The sequence below is a fragment of the Notechis scutatus genome, chromosome 3 (assembly GCF_049901735.1).
Source record: "Notechis scutatus isolate UNSWTSFEM ecotype Mainland chromosome 3, rNotScu1.2, whole genome shotgun sequence".
In the NCBI taxonomy this organism is placed as follows: domain Eukaryota; kingdom Metazoa; phylum Chordata; class Lepidosauria; order Squamata; family Elapidae; genus Notechis; species Notechis scutatus.
The window spans coordinates 45458848-45478648 of NC_142011.1; the positions used below are offsets into that span (position 1 = coordinate 45458848).

The following is a 19801-nucleotide window of genomic DNA, read 5'->3' on the forward strand; positions in this document are numbered from 1 at the left end:
TAGGACAGGGATGGTAGGCACATTGGTGCGCTTAAGCACTTCATCACTGGAAGCTTTCAAGAAGAGGCTGACTGCAATCTATCAGAAATCGTATAGGGGTCTCCGGCTTGGGGAGGTGGTTGCTCTTCCTTAAAGCGCCAGTTCCTCGCACACCCCATTTCGAAACAGCTGCCGAAACTCCCCAGGAAAGGAACGCCGCGGCATTCGCAGGCAACACGTGATTGGCTCCCACTCCGCCAAGCCTTGCAGCCCATTTTCCGCCTCTCTTCACGGCAAGAAGGGAAGGCGTCCTGCAAAGTCCCGCCTCCTCCCCTGCTGCGGTTGGCTGGAACTGCTACCAATCCGCTCCAGGAGTTCGGAATTGTCGTTCGTGTCAGCGGTGTAGAACCAATAATCGGTAAACAGGCGGACGAGCATTGGAGGCGGGTGATGTCAACTCCACCGAGTGTGGGTGGGGTTTATATTTAACCCGCCCTCTCCCCTCCTCAGCTCGCAGCAGCGGCTTCTCGGTCCCAGCTTTAATTGGAAGCCAGCGGTTGTCGGGAGAGGTGAGTCGAGGGGGAAGCTTGGATAACGGAATCCAGCAAGTGGAACCAAGGAAGCCGAATTGGGATGCAGGTAGGTCTCATTCGCTGCTCAAGTGGAACTAAGGCAAGGTTGTAGGTGGTGGAGTAGAGATGCAGTTTCCAGAAGAGGCTTTAAAAGTATAAAGCAGTGGGGATGGGGTGGGGGTGAACTGTAGGTACCTATTCAAGTGGTGGGCTTTTTTCTGCCTTCCTGCTTGCCTCTCTTTTTCTTCAGTCGTCTTCGCTTTGCACCCAGGACTTGTGTTTCGGTGGCGGGGGGGTTGATTTTTTTCTGGACAATGGCTGTAGATGCTGGTTAAAGAAATGGAGTCTCCATAAAAGTAGACTGCTCTTCTCGTCTTTGGGGTGGGGGGTCGCTTGTGGGTATCACTTATAGGGATGCAGATCTTTGGGGAAAGGGGAGGTTTTGTTGATGGCAGAGGGAAAGGGAAGGATAAGCAGGTTAGGATGTGGGTTTCGAGTAACTGGATTCTTTCCCTAGATTGTCTGATAGGATGCTGACAATATGGATTTGAGTGCCATAAGGAGCATTAAGGGGTGTTTCTGACCAAATCATGCATGAAAAGTAAAAGTAAATCTGACTTTCTGAAGGAGATGTAAGGTCATCACAAATATCAGGGGCCTGTGGATGGATCCACAGGATGTGGTCTGCTAAAATTAATACTAAGAGAGGAAGGAAAGGAGATGCATTGAGATAAGACAGAATATCACTTTCAGAAAGTATTTGTGAAACTTAATGGTAGCTTATTAGATTATCTTTATTTCATGTAATAATGACTAAGAAGCCACCGCCTAACTCATACCTAATTTATTAAATGTGTATACTACACATCTCTGGGCGACTTGCAACAATTATGGTAAAATAAAAGACATTAGACAAAAGACAGCAAGCACTCACTTAAAAGCCTAGGTGAAGATAGCACATCCCAACTTTCTTTGAATATAAAGTTGGATGGATTACATAGCTGTCTGAGAGCAAGTCTCTGCCCAGTGTTCATTCCTTATGCATGAACTTTCAGCCTTGGATTTCAAGGCTCTTGAAGGCCCTCTTTCAAAAACATGTTATTTATTGCTTATACTGACATAGCAAGTTTCCAGGTTTTTGTTTGTTTCATAAATCAATAATGCCAACTGCAAATAGAACATAAGAAAGCTTGATAGTTTCCAAATTTAATACAAAAATATGCTCGTGGACTAGTGGGAGCTCATATATTCTTACAGAACTTTGACAATATGGCTGGTTGATGTTCAATGGGTTTAAAAAAACTCTTCAGAATGATTCCAGAATTCACATAACAACATCGCCTACCTAATGACAATATAATTGCTTTTAGAATTTAGTATAAAGCAGTTAAAAACGTGTTGAGATATGGTGTGTTGAAGTGACTTGTTACCTGTAGGATTCCTTGTACATTAATAAAACTAGCTCATAAAATTTCTTCAGTAAATTGTGTAAGAATTTGGGGAAGTGCACCTACATGAGATGTTGGAGAACTACAGCTCAAGGAAACTCTTACCTGGCCCTCTTGATGTAATGAAACTCTGTTTTTACGCAGTGCATTAGGTCACATTAGCTTAGTTATGATTTAGTCACTGTTGTGGATGAATTAATACAGCATACCTAGCCACAAAACACAATGGTGGGATGGGTTACATCTTTTAGGTAATAGCTGGGTATGTGCACATGTTGATCAAAAATGAGGTTGGATAATTTGTGACTCAGTGTATTGCAGTGTAAAGTTTGAGTACAACCTTTCTAGTGTGGCCTATCTATGTTTTAGTGTGTTGCATGAGCTTATGAGATAAGGTTATTTCAATGAAATATGGATTAGGGTGTTTGTAATCAGAGTCAGAAAACAATGTGGAACTTATGCTCTAAACAAAATTTGTTAGCTGTTGGAGTAAAAAGCATCAAACACACAGCACAGCAGAGGGCAGTAATGTACATACATTAGCACATTCATGTTTCTGCTGTAAGTTTCCCTACTTCTATACTTATTCCAGAGAAAAACTGACAGCGATTTAGCTTCATGTCCCCAAAATGTTCCGAAGATGTAGCTTACCAGCTACTTACAACTTCAACAATATTCATTGGCTGAAGTTACACTAGGTCACTAACAACAAATACTATAATAGTCTCATCCTCTGCATGAAATACATTTATGCAATATATCATGTGACTCTTATTGATGACAATCTTAAATGACATTTAACATAAAAGAGAGAAGTAGGGGCTGGGCAGATGTGATGGTGAGAGCGGAAACATATGACCCTCTTCCTTTGCAGCTGCTATTATATTTCCATATGTGCTCATATAGGGTTTTTGGCTTTTTACTAGCATAGGGAAAGTAAAGCTAATACACAGGAAGGAAAAACAAAATGAAAGTTTTTCTAAGTTTTTGAAAAATACATTATGTCTTTTCCATTTTTCTATATTTAAGGTGAGACCAGTATGATCCTTGAAGAGTCTATGAAATACTTTGTCATTGCTAACATTGGACGAGCTGGCGGTGTAAGCCTATCCAGGGACTTCATGCTGCTTTAAATAAAAATCTTAATTGCCCTGGGTTGTAAAGTGTAAGATATCCTTTCAGAGAAAAGGGCAGCTCTTCTTACGGGCAACCAATAACCTAGCTGTCCTACAAGAACATGAACTTGAAGTTGGGAGACGGCAAGATGTTAATCAAGCCTTTCATAATCACCTAGAGTCACATAGCAGCATGTCAGCTCTGACCGAACTAGCATTCTCCATTCTAGAAAGAGGTAATATAAGAGTTTGATTTTTTTTCCTTTAAAAGTCTCGATTATAGAAACTGACTACAAAGCTGAATTCAGATTTTATTTTGTTAATCTTGTTTTTTTAAAGCTTGGATCCAAATTCATTTCATGCTATTTTTAAAGACTATTATACAAAGTGCCTTACTGAAGGATCTCTTTTCTCTACTCTGAAGAGCAGCCGAACTGTTCCTAGCAGTCACGGTGAAACATAACCTGAAATCAGCACACCGCTTTGGATTATGTTCTGAACATTGCAGACCAAAGAAATCAATAATCTGGGCGTTTTACATTGTGTTTTAAGTGTGCTGGATATTCCTTTCTGGAGGTTAAATTACAAGAAAAGTGAACCGGAGTGGATTTGATTTGATTGGAAACTATTGTAGTTTCTCTGCTGGCTCTGTGTCTGGCAACTCCAGTTCTGAATTGTGCTTGATGGGGGTTTTTCTTAGGGGTGCCAACCTTTCAATTAAGGACAGAATATTAGAGTTGGGGGACTTGGCTTCTATGTGCCAAAAGCCATATCAGCTTAACCCCCAAACAGAAGTCTGTTGTCCTAACAGTTGCCTTCAGTGCTACATAAAGAAGAACTATATAATTGTGCAACATAACATCTAAGATGGAACTAAAAGAGGCTCATCATGCCAATGGAGTGTTGCTGCCCATTGTGGCTGGGCCTATAGACTGTCTATCCAGCCCTGACCGAGAACATCTTGTTGAGTCTTCTGATTTTTTAGAACCAGAAGAAGGAGGAGGCATGGAAGTGGTGGTGATAGAATCCCGAGCCAATGCAAAAGGGGTGCGTGAAGAGGATGCCCTGTTGGAAAATGGCAGCCAAGCTACTGAAAGCGATGATACTAGTACAGACCGGGGTCCAGAACCAACCTCTCCTCTCAAAGAGACTTCTTTTTCTATTGGTCTACAAGTCCTTTTTCCATTCCTGCTGGCAGGGTTTGGAACAGTAGCTGCTGGGATGGTGCTGGATATTGTACAGGTAAGACTGAACTCTTTTACAAAGTATGGTATGAGATTCTTATGAGTCTGTAACTCTGCTCCTTGTATAAGTTAAATACTAAACAAGCACTTATGTGTCTCTAGAAGTCTTAAAGTTTCCTTTTTAGTTAGTAAATTGCACATTCTGGAGTCAGACATATTGTTATTTCTTAATTGATTCTTAAATAAGAATCCCACCTTAAAAATTAAGGGAGAAAGAATGTTTGCAGTTCCTGAATGAAACTATGTTCATTCTCTATTCTCCTATCCATTCAAGATCTTTCTTATAATTCTCAATTTTAAGCAATTCCAATAAGTTTCTATCTCTTGTTATCAAAAGAGCATTTTAAAATATCTTCAGGATTCTACTCAAAACTCATTTTAAATAGAATAAATACGTTCTAATTCACCATAACGTTTTCAGTACTTTCTTTGTATCTTCAACATTGTCCATCTGGGATGACTCTAATTGCAGTAATATGTCATTAAGTAGCCAATGATCAAAACTGGTAAAGATTTAAATGTTGATAAATCAGAGCAATTGCTAGGTGGCCAAAAGATATAGTTGAGAATTCAGAAGCATCCTAACGTTTTGCAGTGTGTTAAGTCCTGATTTGGCTGTGCCCAAATTCAGGTTCTTCCTCCTGTGCAATAGATATTAAGACAATTGAGGCTTCCAGCAGACTAGTTGAAATCTTAGCTGACATGTGAAAGTAAACCATTTTTCAAATAGAGGAACTGAATTTCTAAGATTCCAATGTCACTGTCCTCTGAATTACTTTGCAATGAGAATGTGTGACTGGGTTGTATTAAAGTTCAGGATTATAAGTTGTTTGTTTCCTTTATTCAGGAATAGATCTTTAAATTTGCAGAATCTAATTTATGGCTTTTATAGGAAATAGGCAATGGCATACTATTATCAAGTGGTCTTGGTTTAAAGTGTTATGTCCAAGGAATAACAGTTATTTCTTAAGCAGTTATAACATTTCCTTCTGTTACAACACCTATTCATCTTAGCCAGCATTAAATATTATACTCAGAAAAAAAGTGCTTTTGGCCAATGATACATCACTTTGAAAATTTATCCATTAATATATCAGTTTTAATTTTTTTAAATTAGGTAAAGAGACGGCTGTTGTCTGTCCTTTTACCTCAAAAATGCTTTTACAGGTAGTCCTGGGCTTAGGACCACAATTGAGCCCAACATTTTTATTGCTGAGTGAGACATTTGTTAAGTGAATTTTGTTCCATTTTACAACCTTTCTTCCCACAATTGTATGAATCACTGCAGTTAAGTTAGTAACATGGTTAAGTGAATCTGGCTTTCCCATTGACTTTGCTTGTCAGAAGCTAGCAAAAGTTGGTCACATGAACCCAGGACACTGCAGCCAACATAAATATGATTCAGTTGCTAAGTGTCTAGGTTTTGATCCTGTGACCTGTGATGCTGCAACAGTCAAAAGTATGCAAAACAGTCACTTCTTTTAGTGCCATTGTAAGTTCGAACAGTCACTAAATGAAATGTTGTGTGCTTCAAATTAGCATTTTGAATTGAAACCCCCTGTGTTTAGGTGGTCTATCTGTAGCCATTGTGTGAAACAAATTTTGATTTTAAACTGTTATTTCTTTTATGGTGCTTCTTTGTTTTATACTTGTGGACTGCCCTGACAACCTGCTGCCAAAAAGCCTGTATAAAAGTTATGAATAATATTCCAATATATCAACTAATTAAGTCATAGTTTTTGAGGTCTAAGAGATATGTTAGGAATGGGGGGGGAGAGAGACTTTAAACTAACACGAGATTTTTTTTCTTAGGAAAAGTAGATTAGGCTATACAAGTATAACTATTAAATTCTGGTGGTTAATTTTTGGGGGGACATGCTTACAGCTATTTTTTCTGCTTCTGCAGTTCTGTTCATCAGCTCCATGAAGCCAATGTTCCTGGTGTTATGAAATACGTACAATTTTATACTTAATGGAGAGAATCCTGGGCAAAAGATCACTGTGATGGAATATAGTAATTTGGCACTTGGATAAACAGTGGCTCTGTAATGATGATCAGGTTACCCCCTAGCCATTTAAAGTTCTTCAAGTATCTCTTGGTACTAATCAAATGATTGGTTTGCTAAAGGGGTGTGGTAAAGACATAAGTTAAGATGGTTTTGCATAATTCTGAAAAATGCAGAAAGTGGAATGGTCACTGTTTTATGTAAAAGGACTACCTCCTTGTGACTTCATGGATAGTAGGTACTGTTTACGTAAAGTGAATTGTATTTCTGTTTTGCATACAGTGAAACATCTCTTGAAGCATATTTTGGTTGCTTTAATGGACATGGGAATCCAGTGTTTTTATCATTTCAATTTGAACCAGTTTTTCAATGTGATGTGGAAGTTCTCTGAACTATAATATACAAATTTGATCATTTTTTAAAATTATCTACAAGTAACCCAGAATTCTACTTAACCTCTGATCAGATTTTATAGTATTTGGTGAGTTGCTTTGATCACCAAAGCATGCTTATTTATAGATAAAAGGTTAAAACTGCTTTGGACAAGCTGAAATTCTAATACTGTTCAAGAGCACGAAGCTAATGGATTGTGAGGCACTAAATTTCAGAACTGAAAAATTTCCATCCAGCAGATTTGTCTGCATTAACACCTACTTGGGAATGGTTACTGAGAAATCTATACTATGGTTTCACAGGTCATGTCTTTTGGGTATATCAGATTTCACTGTTATTTGCTATTCAGAAATGCTCTTCCCCAAATAAAAATACATAATTGGTATTTACAATGATCTGTGAAAATACAGGTAACATAACTAAGGGTAGATGAATTTGTTAAAATTATGTCAAAGCTTGTTTTGCTGCTGTTACAGCTTTGTGTGCCAAGTATACAAGAACGGCATGCATGACATTTCCATCACTTACAGAATCTTTCTACTTATTTATCTAATTGTCCTGAGACACAAAGCTGAACTACTGCCTAATAGTTGTAATTTTCCTCATTTTGCTTGTAATTATCACTCGTGGGAGGTGAACTGTAAATAATGTGTTGCCTGAGGCAGAATAAGTGCAGTTCATATTCTCTTCCTTCCCTTCCATCCTTTGGAGGTGATTTGAGGAACTTGTCTAGTCTTTGGATGTTGAAATCAGAACAGATTTCTTTTCATGGAACAAATGCAATGTTCTGAGAATCAGAATTGATGAGAGTCAACATGTGATTACAGGAATAGGATGTAATTAATATAAAAATACAAAATTACTATTGTAACAAGTCTTGTAACAAGTATTAATGGTTCAGAATGATCCATGTCTTTTTATTTATTTAAACATTTCAAGCAGATAAGTTTCAGAATAGGCCAGTACAGCCTCTTAAACCAGCATGGATATTGACATAGATGGATTTTTATGTGTCAGATAATTTAGATTCCCTTTAGAGGCAAAAGTAGTTGATGAATGATTTGGCCTTTGTTGATAGTACCTGGAGTAGAGGTTTTGAGATTTTATAGTTAAAGATTACAGTAGAAAATGCATAATTTTGAACAGATTTGACTTTAGCTAGTTAAAAGTTGCATAGGGATAAAGGAAGGGCCTAAAATATATGGACTTGTTATTGAAAGGCCATACATCTTTTGCTTCCTTTTCAATCTAAGACAAGTCTTTTCTCTAAAATATCCTTAGAAATAACTAATGATTTAAAAACATGAAATGTAAATTGAACAAATAAATATAACAATGCATTCTAAGAGTTGAAATTCTCCCTTTTCTTTCAACCAAAGTATTGTTTTTCTTTAACTGAAAGACATTGTGATTCTGAATGGATTCAGTAGCACACAGATTTATAAGTATGCACATAAATGTTGTCAGATGTAACCCCACAGTGTTTTCATGTATGTAGAAACTGAGATATTTAACCCAAGAAGTAGTGTTGCATGTCTCTGCCAGCCAGCACTAAAAATAATCATTGTGATAGAAGAACATGTTGGCTGGCCTCAGTCCATGACTTTTAAAAGATTGCACTACAGTGAGTCAAAAAATATCTGTTACAGGTCATGGTTTAATATCCCTTTTCTATGGGTAAAAAGTAACACTAAACTTCATAGCTTTTAATGTTTTTTAGTTTTAACTGAGGAAACTATGTTTTTAAAGAACAGATCTCTTTTTTGAAAGAAAAGAGTCAATGGTTTCCTAAGATTGTTATTCTCTGCTCCAAATGCTTTCCGTATCTTCAGCTGTGAATTGATCATCTTTTATCATCCAAGCACAACTGACCTGTGTGGCAGATAGAGTAGGTATTGGGCCATAGATATTGCATCGGAGCTAAACAGGATAATATTGAAAGTAATACTAAAGTAAAACTAAAGATATCTGTAAAAGCTATACTTTTATATCAGTGTGTGTAAAGTAAAAACAAATTTTCACTTTGAAAGTACTGATGTATCCTGACCTGGCAAACACCAACTTGAAAAGAAGTCCATGGTGGAAGTCTTATTGCTAAGGTGTTATGTAAATTCAGCAACTATAGCTTAATCAACCATGATTAAATAAACAGCGGTTTATTGCAATGTATGAATCAAGCCATTATGATAGAAACCAATGGTGAAGATTTAAAACCAAGATTTTTTTAGACAAATCTAAGAAATATCAGTGGTTATGCCTTTATTGGTAGTTCAGGATAGAGGCAATAGGCTACTCAAGTGGTCGCCAACCGGTGAGCCGCAGACCACCGGTGGCCCATGAGAAAATTTTGGTGGTCTGCAGAAATGTCACCCCAAAGCACCCCGCTCTGTCTCTGCAGACAGAAACCCTGGGAAAATCCAAAAAAAAGTCTGCAGTAAAATCCCCCACCCCATTTTCCTACCGATCGATTGTTCTTTATTTGGGATCGCAAGATACCCTTTCCCCCCCCTCTCTCCCTCCCTCCCTGAAAACGGAGCTGAAAAGCAGATTAGTGAAGGAATGTGGCTGCCTTGGAGGGTGTTTTTGTGTATGAGAGACATCTGTGTGTGTGTGTGTGTGTGTGTGTGTGTGTTAGAGAGAATATCACCGCCAGCCCTCCAAGGTTAGATTGGATCTCTCCCCCCAAAGTCAGCAAGCCACCATCAGTCAAAATTCATATTAGTGGTCCACGGGATTTAAAATTATGAGTTTGGTGGTCCCTGAGGTCCAAAATATTGGCGACCCCTGGGCTACTCCATGTAGTTGTTGACGAAGAATACAGTTGTGTCATGTCCTTCTTGTGCATTGCCCATAAGCATCCTGTTGGCTGTGGGGGATACAGAATGCTGGATTAGGTCCAGCACAGCTCCTCTTGGGTTCTTAACTCAGACATCCATTCTTACTGGAAAGTTAATTTTGTATTATTTTGAAGGCTTTATGCCTTTTCTGTGGCCTTTGTGGCTTTCTTTTCTATTCCAAAAACTCTTTGCTCTGTAATTATCATTGCTGAAGAAAACCATGTTTTGCCCTTTATATAGAGTGTTCAAGTGTATCCTGGAAGGGGCAGGATGTTTACAAGTCTTTGGATGAGTGGAAATGAGTTTATGTCTTTTAGTTACCTCAATTTTTCCTTTGCCCATATTTGTGTATTTGTTTTAATCGGACGGTCGACCCTGTAATCTCTTTATGGGAAGAAAGGTGAAATATAATGAAAATAATGCAGAATGTGGGGGGAAATACCTTCTTATTGCTGTTCCTGATCTAGAGTTCTGAATTACCATGTTTGACTCCTATCTACATAAGATAAATTTCAAAAGCTTCAATTTTATCTGTGCTTATATGCTCAACTCTGATCAATGAATTTTACTCCCAGGACCTTGCAGACAAGATTGTAACTTTATAATCATTTTGATTTCTGTAATTACACCTTGACTAACAAACAGGCATTATGTGACCAATTTTGTCCTATTTGGAACTCATGAGACATTGGTAGCCAGGTGTTATTCTGTGATATTTTAATCTTCTACTATGAATTGAACTCATGAAACTTTGAACTTTAGGTGTTTAGATAGATTGTATTAACTTAAGGAGCTATTGCAGGAAAGAATATATAGAATCTATTAAAATGGTATATATACTCTACCTTCACTTAAGCTCTCAAAGTAGAGACACACAGATATTACATTATGTCATGCTCCCACATAAAACTTCACACACAAGGTATGCCATAGTATACAGTATTCATTTCTCTCTGTTCTAAAAGTTTTAGATGTTTTATAGAATTCTGACAGATATATCTAGACCTTCAAAAGAAGGTGATTGCTCTCCATTAAGCAGGAGACAATTTTAGTGGCCATTTTTATACATTTGTTGCAATTGCTTCAGCTTGTTTAAAGCCATATAAGCCTTAATCTTTGGTCATGAAATTCTTGCCCATTGCAAAGGATTCTGTGACTCATTCCACAATATGTATATTCTATTGCCCTATATCAACATAAAAATAATTTATTCTATTGTCCAAGCATAGCCAAATATCCTCTGTTCAAAGTAGCAGAACATCAATAACAAGACATGTTCTTTTTCTGATAGCCAGTCTGCTTTGGCAGAATCTCTTGGTAAGTGTTGAAAAATCTTAGAAATTTTAATGATATATTTGAAAAATAAGTCTTTGCTGAACAATCTCTTACTAGAACCTGATGATTTCCTTGGTTTTATAGCACTGGGATGTCTTCAAGTATGTGACTGAAGTATTTATCCTGGTTCCAGCTCTTTTGGGGCTGAAAGGGAATTTGGAGATGACATTAGCTTCTCGCCTTTCTACTGCTGTGAGTATTTTGATCATCTGTCAAAGTTTTTATGTGAACACATTTTCAAGCAGTATCAACCACTTCAAATAAAAAGTGAAGCAGCTAAATTACAAGCAAAATTTATCTACATTTGGAATTTATGTATAGGCAACTGTTTTCAGTTTGATTAATGAAGCATAATGGCCAGTGTTTTAGAATCACAATATAATTTCTACCTTGTTATGATATAGCTTAATACTGCTAGACAATGAGAACAGAGTCTGTGTGTAAACAGGTACTGTATTATTATTTTTTCCAGATGTGGACAGAATATAAAAACTGTGTCCTAGATTCCCAATTATCCACCAAAAATTCATTGTTGTTCATGTTTTCTTGCCTTCCCATTTGATCCATGTTACTGCAAAACCTACATGAAAATTTAGAAATTCTTATGGAAGGTATAAGATATAGTTAGAGGAGTTTGATAATGAAACCATGGAGGCATGCATGGAGGAATACATATCTGTTTCTTTAAAAAGAAATAGTGTAAGCTCACATTTTGCTAATTTTTATCCTTTCTTTCTTATTTTCTTTTTTTACTTTTGTGCTTGACGTCAAGTTCCAAGATCACTAGTTGTATGACTCTTTTTCTGAGATATGATGAATGATTTGATATTTTTGTAATTTTCCAGAACTTCTTAATTGCCATTATTTCAGCATACAAAAGCAGATTCTATTTTTTAATATCTCAGCCTATTCAATTCTATAAGGTTGCATAATTCAGAGTAAACTGATTTTTAAGATGCAAAGGAAAACAAAGTTACTTTGCTAAATAGAGAGAAATGTTGTAATAACCTATTGCTTGAGAATAATGGGTGATTCCAAGGTGATGTGCCAGATGATTTGGTCTTGGGAGTATCTCTTTATGATGAAAATTGCCTTACTTGAAGAAAGGTGGGATTCTAATAAAAATATTCTCAACTATGGATATTGGTTTTTTTTTATGACAACTAAAGTGGCAGTCTATTTTTTTAAGGATGAACGGCTGACATATAAAAGAAATTTAGGAATCATGAGAGAAATGTAAAGTTGTGTGTATATGACACAGACTGCAAGGTTGCAAATAACTTCGAAAGGAATGGTTTTGGGCAGCCAAAACAAAAATCAAAGTTAGAAGTGGATTTTTTTTAAAAAAAAGTTGAGGTGGGGGAGATGCAGCAAACATCTGTAAGACACTGGAGCACTTAAATATTTCTTAATCAAATCCAATTTTTTTGGCCATTTTTCTCCCTCACTCCCATTTCCTGCATTCAGCAAATACTAGATGTAATTATATCTTTGCCAGGTTAATCTACTTTATGACCCTTTAGAAGAATAGAATAGGAATAGGAATTGAATAGGAATCGAATAGAATCGAATCGAATCGAATAGAATGGAATAGAATTGGAATAGAATAGGAATAGAATAACAGAGTTGGAAGGGACCTTGGGGGGTCTTCTAGTCCAACCCCCTGCTTAGGCAGGAAACCCTACACCTCTTCAGACAAATGGTTATCCAACATCTTTTTAAAAACTTCCAGTGTTGAAGATCGTTTTAGCATCCAGTCCCCTAATCATCTTTGTTGTTCTTCTCTGCACTCTTTCTAGAGTCTCAACATCTTTTTTTACATCGTGGCAACCAAAACTGAATGCAGTATTCCAAGTGTGGCCTTACCAAGGCATTATAAAGTGCTATTAACACTTCATATGATCTTGATTCTATCCCTCTGTTTATGCAGCTTACAACTGTGTTGGCTTTTTTGGCAGCTGTTGCACACTGCTGGCTCATATTTAAATGGTGATCCCTCTCACAGTTACTACTATTACTACTGTAACTACAGTTACTACTATTGAGCAAGGTACCACATATACTGTACCTGTGAATGAAACCGGCATGCCTAACATTAAGTAGCAGTTATAGTAAGCTTTATTACAATAATTGGCCAATTCAAAAGCAGATAAATTCTGAGACTAAAAAGCATAGTAAAACTTAATAATTCTAATGCTGATATAATCAAACTATGGTATAGCTATAAACTTAGCTGGATTCAGAAAAAGCTGATTAGATGGGGAATCATTAGCTGAAATCACACTTGTACAATAGCGATCTAACAAAATATTGGTTACTGCTTCAGGAATTCTTTCATCACAGGGACAAAACCTTGGTTCAAATGGAATACCAATGAGTCAATGATAATGAACACCAATGCTGAAGGGCAATCAATCAATACCAACTGGCCTATTAAAGTTCTGAAGATACGTTATAAGAGAACTGTAGTAGAAACGTAATGATGTTTGACTTTCTGTGGCTTATAATTTTACTAAACTGTGGTTAAGTAAGCCATGGGGACTGGCATCATATGATATATTAACTAAAAACTGTTATAGTTTAAGCGAAATGTGTGAACCCAGCCAGTGAATTGTCTGCCTATTTATAATGTATGATCCCAATTAGCAGATAAATTTACACTGATTTTGAGATGCATCCTCAATTTCTAATCATGGTTTGAACATTGCATAAATCTATGAATGGTCATTCTAGGATGTGAAAGCAGGTTCATATTTTTCACAGATTGCCTGATTTTGGCAAAGTATAATGTGAATATTGAGCCATTGTGGTTGATAAAGTATGGTTTATCACTTAATATTACATATGAAAGTTGTCAAATATGGCTTATTCCACTGCCTGAAGTTAAAAATAAACACAGCTTAGTGTAATACATATGAACTTTTATATATGTAACCCTGGTTATTATTGTGCAGAAAATATTCCCCAACATTGAAGACTCCTTCATATAATCATGCTATTGCTACCTTCTGCAATTGTTTCTTTTTGGGGGAGGGCTTTGGCTTTCCCTGTACAAATGTCATAACCTTAAACCTACTATAGAACTCTCCAGTTGTTTTTTATTTGACCTTGACTTGAGAACTGTTTCCTTCCTCAGTCCTCTTTGGAGCTGTGCTTCTATGGAGCACGAGTCACAGTTTGATCACTGAAGCTCTTGCTGTATTCCAGCAAAGCTGAAAGATGCTGGCAGCAAGAGGAGCTTGGCTGGGAAACAAAGCTTTTTATTTTCTCTCATCCTCTTCTTGTTGCTCTGCCTCTGCCTTGGGGGGAGGCATGTGCTATTTATTACTGCATTAAAGTGTTGTATGAGGGAATTCCCCACAGAGAGACCTACATGCATGCTTCCTCAACGTTGAAGTCTGTGCAAGAAGAATGACGTCCAGCTTACCAATTACACTGAAACTGCATCATGTGGGATTCAAAAGTGTTGCTCTTACTCACAATAAGGTTTTGTGAGTTTGAGCTAGCAGTAAGTTGTGACTTCAAAGAGTATCCCTTTTCTCTTGAAAGGACTTAAGCATGTATGTTGAAATTACATGAGCTCCCTTAATCAAAGCCTTCCAAGGGAGACTCAAAAGCCTCATCAGGAAATATTTTGGTGTGGCTTTTAATAACCAGTTTGCTTGATCTTTATGAAAAAGAAGCTTAGAATTGCTTCCAGGTTCTTATTTGATGTGCATTAAATCTTCCAAAATAATTTTCTTGTGTTACTTAAGAAAGGAGAACACATTCATTCTGTGCAGGAGATTAAACACTTGTTTTTGCCAGTAGCCAAGTTATTTGGATCACTAATCTAATTGCAAGGGAACAAGGAATTCCTGAGCCAAATTCAACAGTAGAACTAAATACAATTTTGTAAGCTGAATGACTTGCGTCCTATCTTTCTCTTTGGACCTTGCCAGAGTTGGGACTGCCAGCAGCTTTATGTGTCTTTTTCTCTGAAGCAGTTCTGTTGCTGGTGATGTTTTCCTTTCTGTTTGTACTGGTGAAACATGAAAGAAGCATAAATGAGACAAAAGGCCAATTTGCCTAGTAGACGGGCAAACGTAAATGTGAAAAGGGGAATTATAGAAAGGTCTGGTGATCATTCTTAGGTCACTGATGTAACATTATCCCATTGCCATGAGTAAGTGCTGCTCCTGTCCTGATGATCTTCATACATTCATATTATATTTTGATTTAAGATTATGTGTTTAAGCCATTATATTTTATCATGGCTTGTTAGCCATAGTGAGTTCACCCAGCTGAGCCAATAACAAGCTGTTATGGCTGAATATTAAGTCGTAACCATGCCAATGTAGAGTGATTCATGATTGGTTTTATCTATGTATCTATTTCTAGCCTATATTCCATTAAAAGCAATAACATAACAGGAGCATTTCACTGGTTAGGTTGAACACATTAGGTTGATGGCTCTAGAGGTAGGGAGCACTTATGGAATTCATAATTTTGAATAAAAATAGCCATAATGATAGCAGTAATTAACCTGTATTTGAAATACACATACACATATTTCATGCATATGTTCGTAAAATGTATGTATATATATTTGGACTAGTTAAAAAAGAGAAATCTTTGAATATGAATACACTAATTCAGATGATCTTAAAAATTAATATGTAACTGAAAGCAAGGGCTTTTCTTTTTGGATTGATGGACAAACAGCTGGAAAAAAGTTATAGAACTTTATGCTATAATAATCTTGCTGCAGTTGTCATGTCTAAAAATAAAGGTGGAAAGATTCAGTATTACCCACAATGGAGGAATGGTTGGTGAAGATGATGAAACTTGCGGAGATGGCTAAATTCCTTGATTAGAGAAAGGGTAATATATTTATTACTGACTGGAAAAGCCTTATACACATCTTGCATGAAATAGAGAAAAATGAATGTATGATTTATGGCTTTTGATGATTAGAAAATAATAATTATAGAAAAGAGTTCTATTTGTAACCATAGAGTAAGTGGTAATTTTCTGTTTGTTCTTATAACTGCTGTAAAGAAAACTGGAAACTACCGGTACTTGTACAGTAGAACCTCTGGTCACAACCATAATTCATTCCATAACTTTGGTCATGACCCGAAACTAATTTTGGAAATTTGGCGCTTACAAAAAAAATGGCGCGGAAGGGGAAATCAGCTGCAGAAAAAAAAAAGTGAATTGTTTGGTCGGAACACGATTTAGTCATGGTCAGAAGCATTCGGGACTGTATTTATTTTCTATTTTCTTTTTCTTTCTTTCTTTTTTGTATTCTTGGTTTTTTCCCTTTTTCTTTTTTTATTTTATATTAATTTTATTAGTTTTAATCTTTTTTTTAAAAAAAATAATAAAAAGCTATATTAAAAAAGGAATATGATGAGCAAGACAATTGCTGAAGCAGTAAATCTAGCGTTGTAATGATGAGTCCTATCTTCCTGTTCATAATACTTCTGTGGTTATCATACCAAATAAATTTTAAATAATTCGGGAAGCATTGCTTCATCTATTTATTTTTAATCTCTTTTTCTGTTTTGTAGGCTAACATAGGACAAATGGACACAGCAAAAGAGCTCTGGAAGATGATAATAGGGAACATGGCTCTGATACAGGTGAATTTTGGAGAAGCTGACAATATTTCCTGATAGGGGCAAGGAAAAAGGCTGGTAGGGGAGGGGAAATCGCAATTTTCTACTACTGGGCAATTTCTGGATACATCTGTCATATAGTCATCTGTTCCAAAGAATGTTAAGCAGTCTTTTGGCAGTCACTACTGTCACAACCTGTTAAAGTGTAATAGTAAACCGTTCTGAGTCCTTTCCTGTGACTCAGCAAAAGAATCAGGATTTATCAGTGATGGCAGGAACCTGAGGAAGTACTGGTTTGAAGCAGTGGAGAGGCAGACTTACCTAGGACACCCAATTATTTCTGTCCTCCGTCACCACAATTAGAATGACATTTGCTAGTCTCTGAAATGGTTCCATGTGAGTGAGAATACAGTTTGCTCTTCACGAGGCTGCCATCGTCATATCACTTGAAAACTGCAGCTGGACCTGTTATTTCAATAGAGTAACAACTATCTTTCAGGTTCAGCACTGATTGCCAGTAGATGGTAAGCAGGTGCAGTTCAAATAATCTGGGCCTTTCTTATGTTGGGAACCATTGTTTATGAGTAGAATTTCTCTGTCTTAAGCAGTTTGGATAAGAGGGTGAACTCCAATGCCTCCTGGGATTCCAAGGATGAGCTTTGCAATAGAATGGCTTGCTTCCCAGAATCAGATTGAGCCTCATCCAGTTTTCCTTTAGAAGATCAGTGAAACAGTTTTCTTCCATGGATGAGTTTTAACTGGATACCAGGATACTGTATACAGGTAGTCCTTGACTTATGACCACAACTGAGCCCAAAATTTATGTTGCCAAGTGAGAAATTCATTAAGTGAGGTTTGCCCCATTTTATGACTTTTCTTGCCACATTTGTTAAGTGAGTCACTGCAGTTGTTAAGTTAGTAACATGGTTGTTAAGTGAATCTGGCTTCCCCATTGACTTTGCTTGCCAGAAAGTTGCAAAGGATGATCACATGACCCCCAAGACACAGCAACCATCATAAATATGAAGTGGTTATCAAGCATCGAAATGTCAATCACATGGTCATGGAGATGCTGCAATGGTCATAAGTTGAAAAATGATTATAAGTCACTTTCTTCAGTGCCATTATCAAACGGTCACTAAATGAACTGTTGTAAGTCAAGGACTAGCTGTATTGTCTTTTATATTTTATTATTAATGGTTATGATTTATTTATGTAAGCTAGCTAGTGCGTGATTAATCAGGCAGTATATTTTTCTAATCTAAGCAAACTTATTTTTCCCCCCTGCAAATAAACATGGCTGCATTTTCTAGGTTCAAGCAACAGTTGTTGGTTTTCTGGCTTCAATTGCTGCAGTGATATTTGGCTGGATCCCAGATGGACACTTCAGCGTTGGCCATGCCATTCTCCTTTGTGCCAGTAGTGTGGCCACTGCCTTCATTGCCTCGCTTGTGCTGGGTAAGAAACAAAAGCTCCCGTGAGAAAGAGATTTCATCTGCAGTTCATTGTGTAGTAACACTAACATTTTCTTTCTATGGGCTCTAGGCATGATCATGATTGGCGTAATCATTGGTTCCAGAAAGATGGGTATCAATCCTGACAATGTGGCTACTCCTATTGCTGCCAGTCTTGGTGACCTCATTACTCTGGCTCTGCTTTCTGGGATAAGCTGGGGCCTCTATATAGAACTGGGTAAGACTGTGAAGACTACATTGTTGAGTAGGAAATACTGTATGTGCCAAAATTTTGTAGTATTTAAATGTCTTGAACTCTGTAGTTCATTTCCATTGATCTAGTTTTAAGCTCTAATTGTATCATTGTAATACTTTCACATCATCCTTTTTAGTAATACAGAGAAGGTACAGACTACATTACCAATGTTAGTTACACGTGTGCCACATGAAGTATTCTCAGCTAACAATAAGGACTCAAACAGTCAGCCTTGGCATTTTAGGGCCAATATGCCAATTAAGATGCAGAATATAGTGTTGACAGTATAAAAAATGATTGTGTGATAGTAAAAAAGGCAGGATATAAGAAAAATACATATAAGAAAATGGTTGCTGAAAAAAAGATGGATGGAATATATTGTATGATGTGTCTTTTAAAAAAGCTACCAGTAGTTTCAAAGAAAGTAACCAAAAAGAGCAAGGTACACTTATGAATAAAAGTGGCAGAGAGAATGCAGAGTAATGTTGATGAAAATAAAGAAATGTGTTGGAAGTGGGTAAAGAGTTGAAAAGGGTCTAGCAAAGGGATTGGAATGAAAAATGTGATGAAATGATTAAAGTGAAGTAAGGGAATGATGAAAGAACAATTTAATAGTTCTCTATAGAAGTAAGAGTATTATGTTGGAGTTGTAATTGAAGTGAATGCTGTAAATGCTAGTGTTCAAGAAAAAATGTGAGAACAGTGAACAATGGGAAGATAGCAGGTATAAATGGGACAACTAGAAAATGCTAAAAAGAAATACAGTTTTCTTATGGAGTGGCTGTATAATTTGAGTAGTGGGCAATAGTATATGCATCTATGTCTGATGATAGGAAGAATGTTAGCATTGTTCATATAAATATCTTGGTCTTCCTATGTTTGTTCTGCTTTGGTATTTTTGTGATTTTTGACTTTGAGTAGAGTAATAATTTTTAAAGATATTAATGAAATAGTAATGTACCAGATTATCTGCTGGTGAAGAACTTTGAATTTTCCATCATGGAGTATACAATAACTTTAAAAAATTGTTTTTCTCTACTAGAAAGATATTACCATTCCATACTTAAAATATGAGACATGTTATCCCTCTCTTTCTTTGAATTTACTCTGTCAATTATCACTCTATGTGGTCAAGGTTCAATTTAGATTTAAAAACTCTTCTAACTTGTTATTCAATCTAGTAGCTTTTATGTTTGCATAGCAATGTATATGTTTTTATTTTGGTTTTTTTATATATATATATCACCTGAATATTGTGGCAGTTTTTCTGTCGTTTCTTTTTGTATAATATGGCAAAATGTTTCCCACGGAAAGGGAAAACAGCAAGAGTGAAAGCTGAATTTACAGTGGATTAGCTTGTTAAGTGAACCTGGAAAAAATATTTGGCAAAATTCTGATTGAAAAGGATATAAGCGGAAAAGGCTGGCTGTGAAGAAACTTCGCAAAGTACATTGTGGTTTTATGCTAAGCAGGGGGTCTTCAGACTTTTGCTCTTTAGAAAGTCCTCTGAGAAATACGAAGGGGGAAAAAGACTCCTTGTTTCTTAAAATATATATGCC

The 19801-nt window shown here is 36.7% G+C and overlaps 1 protein-coding gene across 7 annotated transcripts in view; it reads left to right on the top strand.

Moving 5' to 3' along the window:
• The first annotated feature begins 462 nt into the window (after positions 1–462).
• The window catches only part of SLC41A1 (solute carrier family 41 member 1), a 40446-nt gene continuing 21107 nt past the window's right edge, over positions 463–19801 (top strand). The window contains exons 1-7 of one of the 7 annotated variants that reach the window (XM_087959649.1): positions 465–618; positions 3029–3350; positions 3454–4356; positions 11014–11121; positions 16485–16556; positions 17846–17990; positions 18078–18224. In XM_087959649.1, the coding sequence (XP_087815775.1) occupies positions 3982–4356; positions 11014–11121; positions 16485–16556; positions 17846–17990; positions 18078–18224 (847 nt within the window). In that variant the 5' untranslated portion in view covers positions 465–618; positions 3029–3350; positions 3454–3981. Of the gene's footprint in view, positions 619–3028; positions 4357–11013; positions 11122–16484; positions 16557–17845; positions 17991–18077; positions 18225–19801 lie in introns of all 7 variants that reach the window. The other 6 variants (XM_087959651.1, XM_087959653.1, XM_087959648.1 and 3 more) reach the window with 6 other exon arrangements.